The 11824-nt window shown below is 39.9% G+C and overlaps 1 protein-coding gene across 1 annotated transcript; it reads right to left on the reverse strand.

Moving 5' to 3' along the window:
• Positions 1–2529: 2529 nt before the first annotated feature.
• LOC149149916 (uncharacterized) lies at positions 2530–11416 on the reverse strand. Its single transcript, XM_089442623.1, has 3 exons — positions 11159–11416; positions 6672–8759; positions 2530–6558 (listed from the first exon to the last, which is right to left on the reverse strand). The coding sequence occupies exons 1-3, from the start codon at positions 11414–11416 to the stop codon at positions 2530–2532; spliced, it is 6375 nt and encodes a 2124-aa protein (XP_089298749.1).
• Between the last annotated feature and the right edge of the window lie 408 nt (positions 11417–11824).

Raw genomic sequence — 11824 nt, forward strand, 5'->3', positions numbered from 1 at the left:
TCGTTATTGTGCGACTCGCATGAACTATGCAAAAGCAACCGTAAGTAACTCTAGAAAGATGAGAAAGAAAAAAATAAATCAATTATTTTAACGTCCACAAGGCTAAATATAGCCTATGCGACGCATTTATTCTCCCTTTGGTTCTTGTATTCAACTCTTTTCATGTGAAGCCTCACAAAAAACGCTCTCAGCTTCTCGACAAGCCCGTCGCTGAATAGATTACCCCAAGAGCTAGCTATCAAAATATCTGCATAACGTTCGTTGTTGACTTTGGAGGCCTCGCATTCTAGAATGAAATGTTTTTCTATTTCCACTTTTCCATAAGAGAAAAAAATGCATACTCTTTCCTCCCACAGTTCTTTTGCCCTTTTCGAGTGCCATGTTTGCCAATAGAGTTGATGAGAATTAGTCTTTAGTTGAGCAATAAGAATTTTGGCTCTCCAAGAAATATTAACCCCTATGTATGCTTTTTGTTGATGATTATGAGTGGGATTAAACTCTTTAATATAGTATTTTTCTTTCTCCCTAGCTCCTTATCCCAAGTACGCTTGTGGAACTTATCCATAAATTGTGATTTTATGTTGTTTTAAATATATTTTTAATTATAAATAAATTTAATTTAAAAACATGTTCTATTATTTAGTCAAATTGTAATTTTATGTTTTTTAAAATGTTTTTTTTTATGTATAAATAAATTTAACTCACTTATAACATTAAAATTATGTAAATTTAATAAATACATATATAAAATAAAACTAAAAGGTAGAAGATTTAAAGAACAACGTTTTGGTTTAGATCCATTTTAACCACATATTTACCAAGCGTAGGATCCATTCTCTTGATATGTGAACCTCTTTTAGAGTGCAAAACTTGAAAAAAAGTATGCACCTCAAGAGATTTAATCCTCTTCAAAATGGATCTATATTGGTTCTATATATGCATATAGCATGTGTAACTTTTCATTTTTAAAACTATATTTTTGAATGCATAAATGGATACAATGCCTTGAAAGTTTACTTGGACACTTGGATTGTGTAAACTACACCACATAAATTTGCAATTCCAACAAATATTTTCTAGACAAAATTTAAATTTAAATTTAAAACTAGAATTAATGGCTCCAAATTAATTTAAAATTTTTAAAAGGAGATAGCTAAAATTCTAAAACAAACCCCCTTCTTTATGTTGATTGCAAAATATCTTGGAATATGAAGACCACTAGAGTGAAGGATGCTCTTTATTTAATCCTATTATCAACACACACTGACTTTAGTTATTTCCTATGTGGAATTACATTTTTTGTGTGTCATTGCCCACCAGGACCTATGGTAATGTTTCTCCTCATCACTTTGCATGTTATAGCTTGGACATAATATGTTTATATGATTTTGACATAGTGGTATGATTAGAGAAAAATGATTTAGCCAGGCGGTTCGAGTAACATCTATCAGAAAAGCATCGACACAAGTGTGAGATTGTTGCAAACCTGAACACATTTCCTACCCTCCATCCTCCACCCTTTGGGTTGTTATCTTTCCTTTGCTGCAACATTTTTGTAGTAACATCATAGCCAACAGAGTTGATGAGAATTAGTCTTTAGCTGAGCAATAAGAATTTTGGCTCTCCAAGAAATATTAGCCCCTATGTACGCTTTTTGTTGATGCTTATAAGTGGGATTAAACTCTTTAATATAGTATTTTTCTTTCTCCCTAGCTCCTTATCCCAAGTACGCTTGTGGAACGTAACCATCAATTGTGATTTTATGTTGTTTTAAATATATTTTTAATTATAAATAGATTTAATTTAAAAACATGTTCTATTATTTTGTCAAATTGTAATTTTATGTTTTTTAAAATGTTTTTTAATGTATAAATATATTGAACTCACTTATAATATTAAAATTAGGTAAATTTAATAAATACATTTATAAAATAAAATAAAATAAAACTAAAAGGTAGAAGATTTATAGAACAACGTTTTAGTATAGATCCATTTTAACCACAGATTTACCAAACGTAGGATCCATTCTCTTTATATGTGAACCTCTTTTAGAGTGCAAAACCTGAAAAAAAATATGCACCTCAAGAGATTTAATCCTCTTCAAAATGGATCTATATTGGTTCTATATATTTTTTTTTTCCGAAGAAAAAGCGAACTTTTTATTAAGAAAATAAAAAGTTATATTGCATATGCTGAGCATTTCCAATACTGCTGATTGATTGACCATGCAATCAGTCAAAAATCTCCTGCTGTCATTTTGTTCCACTGTTTTCCGAGCAAAATTTTGTTGTAGGAAACGGCTGTGTTTGATACAGCCATGATCTAAAGATGTCCTCCCCGAGAGAGGCAGTTTTAACATATAAATATATACATCATATCGTTGGGTCTCCTCAACAGAGAGGAAAACAACCCACAAAAAGTATAATGTACCATAAAGACCAGTTGCTTAAACAAAATAAGAAGTCTGTGGAATAAGTCTGTGCATGAAAAGGATAAAGATAAAAAGGTAAGCAAAGCATCAGCTGAAGATTATGCATATGGCGGCACATCTGAGGATGAAACCTGTCCTTGACAGTCTTCCACTATTTTCCACCCTCCCAAAACTTGCTGCAAACCTTCCTTAGAAAGCTTGTCCGCGGCGTCATTGTTGTCCCTGTAGATATGGCATAGAGAGAAGATGTTAAATGATGATTTTAATACCTGCATTTCTTCCAGCATCGGTTTCAAAATTTGGTTTTTGCAAGTGCTTTTCCCGTTGACCCAATTTATCACATTGAGAGAGTCTCCAAAGATCTGAATAGTGAAGGTGTTTCTCTGAATGAGCCAGCATAGAAGGAGTCTCAAAGCTGACATTTTGGCAAAGTTGTTTGATCCTGACCCCAGTCCGACTGAGGCTTTGAGGGAGTGGTTTGCATTTAGATGGATGATGATACCTGCACCTGCCAGGTTGTTTTGAGAGGCTCCGTCAAAGAACGCCCAGGGAATGCCTTCTTTGATTTGCACTGTCTTATTTACATTTTGAGGTCTTTTCTCCTCTGGTTCTGGAATAGAAGTGTAGATGGAAACCGCTTGAATGGCAGTGGCATTTGGCGGGGTTCCCTTATCTTGGAAAATGTTTCTGTTTCTAGCGAGCCAGACTCCCCAGCAGATGATGGGCGGAAGATTTCTCAAGTTCCCTTCCGGATATTGTTGCCACCATTTTGACCATGCCTCGTCCAGGTTCCCATTTCCCCACTGAAACTTTTTATTCATCAGTTTCTCTACCTCCCCCCAAATTTTTGTAGTTTCAGTGCAATTTAGAAACAGATGGTTGATTGATTCCTCTTCATTCTTGCAAAGGGGGCACCTCCCAGGACCATACATGTATCTGGCCTGGAGGATGTCCCAGGATGGAATTTTCCTTCTGAGAAGGCACCAGAAGAAGAGTCTGGCCTTTGCTGGACATTTAAGCTTCCAAATATGTTTTGACCACCACTCTGGTTCTCCCCATCCTTTCCTGGATAAAATGAACTTGTATCCGTCTTTTGGAGAATATTCTCCTGTTTCTCCATGGGCCCAAATCAGACTGTCCGGACTGTCTTTAATCCTTACATTGGAGCGAACAAGTTCTTGAGTGAAAGAATGCCATTCATTCCACCACCTCTGATCCAGCTGAAGGTCCCCTCCGTCTTTCCATGCCTGACTCCACATGCTCGAGTGACCTACCTTTTCCACCTGGTCTAGAGTAAATATGTTTTTTCCTTCTAAATGCCTGATTAATCCAGGTGATAAGGCATAGTTTTCGTTGCATCCTATCCAAGGATCTTTCCCGATCTTCAAGTTCCTTCCATTCCCGATCTTCCATGCCAAACCTTGTTCAATTACCTTGAAAGATTCCACCGTTGCCTTCCATATCACAGAGGCATTCTGCTTGTTCTTATCCGGATTTCTTATCCAATCCTCCAATGGAATAGGGTCTATATATTTTCTTTTTACCACTCTGGTCCATAGGTTTTCCATCTTTATAAGTCTCCAACCCGATTTTGCTGCCAGAGAGAGGCTAAAGTCGGGAAGACTTTTAATCCCCCAACCGCCCCATTCCTTTGATCTTGCCACTTTGTCCCAGGCCACCCATGGTAGCACCGAGTTTTCCTTGGAACCATCCCATAAAAATCTGCTACATAGTCTTCTGATCTTCTCCATGATGCCCTTGGGAACCCACGTTAGTGCTGCCCAGTATACTGGTATAGCCAAAAGCACTGATTTTATAAGAGTCAATCGCCCCGCTCTAGAGAGCCATTTGAAACTCCAATGTGAAATCCTGGATTCTATCTTTGCGATCAGCCAGTTCCAATCCTCCTTCTTGTAAGCATTTGGTTTTAGCCAGAACCCTAAGTACTTGAAAGGAAGATCCAAAGTACTAGGCTGGAAAGGTAAGACAGATTGAAGCCTTTCCCTCTCCTGTGCTGCTATACCTGTCATTATCAGCTGGGATTTCCTGTAGTTTATCTGCATGCCTGTTGCTTTCAGAAACAGATCTAAAATAGTTTTTAATTCCTTTGTTTCAATTTGCTCAGTATTTGTGAAGATCAAAATATCATCAACAAAAAGGAGATGTGAGATAAATAAATTAGTAGCTACTTCAATACCTTTTACCTTCCCCTCCCTTCTGGCCTTGTGGATCAGCTGGCTGAGGCCCTCTGCAACTAACAGGAAAAGGAGAGGGGACAAGGGGCATCCCTGCCTCAGGCCCCTTTGACCTTTGAAAAAAGGAGTAGCTGCTCCATTGATGAGTAGTGCATAACTTACGTTCATGATACACCCCATAATCCAGCTGATGAAGTTAGGTTTAAAACCAAGATGAGTTAGAAGCAACCTGATATATAACCAATTTATCCTTTCATATGCTTTGGATAAGTCTATTTTAATAACAACACCCTTTTTATTCTTCTGTCTCACACTATGCATGACCTCCTGAGCAACTCCTATAGCTTCATGAATTTGTCTTCCCGATAAGAAGCCAAATTGCTCCATTGAAATATGTCGCGACAAGATTGGTTTGATTCTGTTCGCTATCACTTTTGCTATGATTTTATAGATACTGTTGCATAGCGAAATTGGCCTGAAGTCCTCAAAACAATCTGGAACTTCCTTCTTTGGAATGAGAGCTATAAAAGTGGCATTAAAAGGGCTATAGACCTCACCTTTTTTCCTGGCTTCCTCCACCACTTCTGTGATTTCAGCTCCTATTAGGTCAAAGAAGTGGAGGAATAGTTCTATAGACCATCCATCTGGTCCAGGACTTTTCTCTTTTGCCATAGATTTTATTGTAGATTCTACTTCCTCCTTTGATACCTCACAATATAGGTCCTCCGCTTCGTCCTCCTCTAGGAATCTTGGAAAGCATTGAGCAGTCTTTATTACCTCAGCAATTGTGGTCTCTCCTGGATCTGCAAATAGCTTTTGGAAGTGTCTTTGTCCTAACTCTGACAAGGATTTGAAAGTCTGCACTTCCCTTCCTTCTTCGTTTTTTAGGGCCCAGATGGTGTTTGCTGATTTCCTCCCTTTAGCATAGTTGTGGAAAAACCTGGTATTTTCATCTCCAGCTTTTAGCCATATAGCTCTACTCTTTAGTCTCCATTCCTCTTCTTTAGCCAGAAGAATTTTGATCTTGAGTTTCTCAAGATGTAGAATTTTATCCTTTGAAGCCTGTGACAAGTATCCATCCTCCTCTATGCTTTCCAGCTTTCTAAGTTCCTCACATATCTTAATGAAATCCTCGTTCTGGGCTTCCTTCCTAGCCTTTGCCCAGCTTATGGTGGCTTTCTTCAGTCTTTTGAGATTTTCCATAAACAAGAAGCCTTTATCCTCTTGTGCATTGGCTTCCGGGTGCTTCCATGTTTGCTTGAAAAGATTGATAAAAGACTCATCTTGTAACCAAGAAGAATTAAATTTAAAGGGTGCAGGGGGCTTTGGGGGGGGAGTGGAGAATTCTAAGAATATAGGGAAGTGATCTGAGAGCCCTCCTTCTTCAATCCATTGTCGAAACATGGGAATCCTGGCCGCTAACTCATCATTTATGAGAAACCGATCCAGCCTTTTTGCCACTCTAGCATCCCCTGTTCTCCCGTTCCTCCAAGTCGGCTTTAACTTGAGCAAATTTATGTCGATTAGATTGTTGACAGTAAACATATTTAAGAAAAAATCTGTCAAGGGGTTTTCCTTGGCTGAAGGATCCCATGCCTCCGCTCTACCGATGGAGAAATTTAAATCCCCTCCCAGCACCAGGCTTTTGCCCTTCAAGAAAGATTTTGACATCAGATCATTCCAGAAAGACACCCTATCCTGGCAGGGGCCATATACATTGCAGATGGAAAGGGGAAAGGCAAAATCCGTGGACTGAACTTCCATTCCCAACGCCTGTTTCGTCCCCCACTGATTGCAAACCTTAATTCTTCCTTCCCTATAGCCTATTGCCAATCCTCCAGAGTGACCTTCTGAATCAATTGCTATGAATCTCCAGCCAGGCAACAGAGCATTTAACGCTGATTCCACTTCAACTCCACTTCCAAGGGTCTCCTGGAGAAAAAGGATGTCTGTTTTTGAGTTTAGAAACATCTCTCGTATGGCCAGTTTTTTGGGTTTACTGGCTAAACCCCTACAGTTCCAAGAGGTCAGGATCATTTTATAACCTCTTCCGGGGCCTGCACTGCTCTAAGAGCCCCAGTGATAGACTGTTGTTTCCCATCGGCTACATCAAACTTAGCTTTTATCTGAGCCATGGAGAGGTTGGATTTTCTACCTCTTTTTTTCCTTTTTTGGCTTTGGGAGGGGAGCGGACCAATACCTCCTACAGAGTCAGAAATAACCGGCTTTTGGTCGAGGGATCGAAGGTTGTAGGGGCATGAAGGGAGAATGGCCGAGGGGCCAGGGTCAAGAGAAACACCTTCACTGTTCAGGTCTAGGGAGGGTAAAGCAGCCGAGATGACTTCTATTCCGGATCCCTCAATGTTTTCATCATGATTTTTTAATTTATCATTTATATTAGAAAAAACAAGCTTATGAGGAGGAGATTGCTCCATACAAACATCCATAGATTCAGAGATTTGAACAGGAGGAGTGGATGATTCAAAACACATACCCATTGCTCCTTCGGTAGGCAGTGTCGACCCTTCATGAAGCTTCTCCTTTGCTGGGGCATTCTCCAGTTCCAAATCTTTATCTTCAAGGATGGGTAGAGGAGCCTGTTGAGCTTTTTCCGTCGGCTGCACTTCCATCTGGGCCGCGTTCTCCTTATCAGCATTTATCTGATCAGCTGGGCGTTCCTGTCCCTGAGAATGATGGATTGGACTGTAAACAGTCTCCCACTGCGCCGATGCCCTTTGAAATCGCCGCCTACGCCTTCCGAGGGGGCATTCCTTTGCCAAATGCCCATACTCGTGGCATCTGTGGCACCTGAAGGGCAGATATTCGTAATCCAAAATCTGTTCAAACACCATGTCCTTGTATTGCAGGTTAATCTTCTTTGCAAGGCCTTTTCCAGGGTTCAAACTGACTAAAATCCGTGCCATGGCTTTGTTCCGGGTTTTCAGAAAGGACATGTCAGCTTCCAGGTAAATTCCCAATCTATCCCCTATGGCTTTGAAGACAGATTCGGTCCATAAAAATGATGGCAAACCCGGAGCCCTAACCCAGACCGGGTAGACCTCCGTTTTCTCACGGCCAGCATCAAACAACGGTGTCCATTTCTTCAAGAGAACAGGGATGTTCCCAATATCCCAATTCCTTGCAGTCACCCAGTCAGCCGCCTCTTTGTTCTCAAACCGAAACATAAACCAACCTTTCGCCAGTGTTGAGGCTTCGAAAGCCCTTTCTTGACCTGACATCCAGTTCTTTTCACCCCATTCTTGGAGGAAACTAGAGGAAAATTTCTTCCCTCTCGCCCTACCCACCACAGTGCAGTCTGCCACCTCCAAAGTTTCCTCAATGCTCACTTCCATTCCCAAAACCAGGTTCCCTTCCAATTCCTGATCGCCTATGGGTCTTTGTTTTTTCCTCTTCTCACCTCTTTTCTTTCCGCCGGATTCTTCCTCCCTTGCCTCTCTGTTTAAGTCTGGCCCTTCCAACCTAGGGTTTGTTTGAGTGTGCCCTGTCTCGGCCCTAAAAGATATTGGAATATCCACAGCCTCCCGGAAGAAATTAGCAGGAGGTAGATGAGTTACCTGAAGACCCGGGTCCTCTGCAAGAGTTGCCTTTTGTTGAACTGAGGATAAGACAGTCGCATCTTCCGGCCGACCTCCATTTCCCTTTGAAACGCCCTGATCTTTCCCAATGGAAGACCTTGTTAACGCTGAGACTCTTCCTGCCTTCTTTTCACCCGACTGCTCGGAGCTTGTAATGAAATTTACTATATCCTCTAAACCCCCAGATAGCACTGGCTCCACAACGGACGATTTCCCTTTGTTGCCATGGCTCGGATGGCGGAGACCTGCATGCAGTGAATCCTCGCCTGGATTGGCTGGCTGCTGAAAAACGTGGTAATCTTGATGGAGCAGAGCATTCTCCTCATAACCCTGGGTCAGTTGAAGGAAAGATTGTTTAATACTGTGCGTTTCCGGCGAGAGGGTTCCGGATCTGAAAGACCCTGTCTCTCCAAAATACCGTTCTATATTCTTTGCTGTCGGGTCTTTACCCCATACCGACAGGATATCCTCCATAACCGGGTCCAGATCCATGGTTACTGTGCGGTCCTCAGGGTTGATCGCGAAAACGAGATTTTCCTGCCAGCACAAGGGTCAAAGTATTTTTTACCCTTTGATCCCAGCTGTCCACCCTGAGCAGTAAAATAATACCTCCAGCTGCCCGTTTTCCTTTCGCTGACTTCTGAATGCCCTGCGCGTCGTACACTCGCCCTCCGGTCGACGCTCCCAAGGTAAACCCTAGCCCTGATCAGTCAGGACCTGGTTCCGGCCAGAGGCTCCGCGATCGAACCCTTCCCCTCATCGTTCCTCCATAAATAAAAATTATCCCAAAGATTGGTTCTATATATGCATATAGCATGTGTAACATTCATTTCTAAAACTATATTTTTGAATGCATAAATGGATACAATGCCTTCAAAGTTTACTCAGACACTTGGATTGTGTAAACTACACCACATAAATTTCCAATTCCAACAAACATCTGCTAGACAAAATTCAAATTTAAATTTAAAACTAGAATTAATGGCTCCTAATTAATTTAAGATTTTTAAAAGGAGATAGCTAAAATTCTAAAACAAACCCCCTTCTTTATGTTGATTGCAGAATATCCTGGAATATGAAGACCACTAGAGTGAAGGATGCTCTTTATTTAATCCCATTATCAACAAACACTGACTTTAGTTATTTCCTATGTGAAATTACATTTTTTGTGTGTTAATGCTCACCAGGACCTATGGTAATGTTTCTCCTCATTACCTTGCATGTTATAGCTTGGATATAATATGTTTATACGATTTTGACATAGTGGTATGATTAGAAAAAAATGATTTAGCGAGGTGGTTCGAGCAACATCTATCAGAAAGGCATCGACACAAGTGTGAGATCGTTGCAAGCCTGAACACATTTCATGCCCTCCATCCTCCACCCTTTAGGTTGTTATATTTCCTTTTCTGCAACATTTTTGCAATAACATCATAGCCATGTTGTATTTTTTCGATGTATCTTTTCACCTTTAAGGGAAATTGCTAGTTATATTTATGATTATATTTATATTTATATATAACCAGAATAAGTAAAGGCGGGTTGCATTTTCAATAATCACTAATGATTGTGTATCACATTGTTTGTTTTTATTTATATATGATTTTTAACCTGGGTCATGATGTATCTAGCCCCTCTAAATGTGTGATTCTTCTGATGTGAAGGCAAAAAAATGGCAATGAAAGTTATTATCACCGAAACTGCAAGCAGATCCCTCAGTAGCTTTATGTCTCCACTCATCCAGAAAATAGACAATGTTATTCAGTTGGATAGGAATCGCTAGCTTCTGGAAGGGCATTTAAATCACATGAAGACTCTCTTGATCAATATTAGTGATCGATTTCAAGACCTGCAAAAGACACCCCCTCAATCTCTGCAAAATTATCTGCCAAGGATGCAACATGTAGTTGGAAGAGCAAAAGAGTTGATCAATTATTCTCGAAGGCAGCAGTGATGGATTGATTGTTTCCTTTGCAACCCTAAACTCTCTACATAAATCCGAAAGTGGAAGACAGCTTTCGATGATCTCTTTCACAATATTTAAACAACAAGCACCACAACATGAAAACCTACTGCTTTAAGATGAACCAGACACGAAACTATTAGGGTTGGAAATTAAATCTACAAAGATACGGCTTAAGAGGTGCCTTATAGAATCTCCCCACGATCTCATATTTTTTGTATATGGGATGGGTATGGTCAGAAAAAAAGATTTGTTACAAAAGGGTCTACAACACCTACAAGACGAGTGGTATTTTCAATCATGTGATTTGGGTTGCAGTTGTTCAATTTTCCATTATGGAGCTGTAGAGTCGTATGGCCTCTACAACCAATTTAGATCTCACTAGTTGTTTTTATAATGATGTTGATGCGCGAAATATGAAGTTGTCAACACGTCTTACACTACTACACCAAGGACACTTTTGAGACATTTTTTTAAGACAAAAGAAATCTTTTGTCTCAAAAACTCATTTTTTATTTTAGTTATTTTACATTAAAAATTAATATCAATTGATTTGTCTTAAATATAAACTTTAAGACAAAAATAGGTTGAGACAAAAATATTTTAAGACAAAACTTTATATTTAAGACAAAAATAGTTTAAGGCAAAAATATTTTAAGACAAAAGTAGTTTGAGACAAAAATATTTTAAGACAAAACTTTATATTTAAGACAAAAATAATTTAAGACGAAAATATTTTGAGACAAAACTTTATAGTTAAGACAAAAGTAGCTTGAGACAAAATTTAAAGACAAAACATTATATTTAAGACAAAAATAGTTTAAGACAAAACCAATTTAAGACAAAATTATTTTAAGACAAAACTTTATATTTAAGACAAAAGCATTTTGAGACAAAAATATTTTAAGACAAAACTTTATATTTCATACAATGACCACTTTATATCAAACCTATGTTTAATATGATATTTCACTTCGAATGAAAATGGAGGGTAGCGCTGAGTTTCAGGGTGATCTGCGCGCGCGTTCTGAACTGGAGTTCTCACACCCTTGCTTCCTCGGCCCTTGCGGCCCTCCGTAAGCCCCTTGCATGGCAGCCCCTGCTGCTGGGCTCTCAATCCTTCATGGCATCCCCGCAATTGGGCTCTGCCTCCCTCCTCCGGCCAGTGCTGTTGCTGGCATAGCGTCCGCGTCTGGGTTTTATGATCGCAGAGGAGTGTAGCCAGTGCCATGAGTGTGCCTTGGGGGTGGGGAGCCTTCTCCCACCCCACCAATCTCTTCAGAAGAATCATTCAGAATATTTCTCTTGCAGAAAGGGAAGAAATTGATTCCAAAGGTCCTGAAATTCATCAAAAAACTAGAGGAAATTCCTGAGATCGCCCTGCCAGAAGACCAATCGATAAAAATCGCCCTAGCCCTGGCTGACAGAGGGTTGGTAGGACAATTTATGGGATGCTGGCCCTCTACAAAAACAACAGATGACTGGATCCAATGCAACTGGAGGCCCCAGCTAGAAAACAATGTGATCTGCTATGTTGTCAGAAGAGGGTATTTCATTTTCCAGTTCACCTCCAAAGAAGATCGACATTTGGTTTTCATAAACGGTCCGTATTTTATGGGAAATCAGGGTCTGTATCTTA

This window comes from Pinus tabuliformis, chromosome 9 (genome assembly GCF_031772625.1).
Source record: "Pinus tabuliformis cultivar Carrire ecotype Pingquan chromosome 9, CPIR1, whole genome shotgun sequence".
NCBI classification, from domain to species: domain Eukaryota; kingdom Viridiplantae; phylum Streptophyta; class Pinopsida; order Pinales; family Pinaceae; genus Pinus; species Pinus tabuliformis.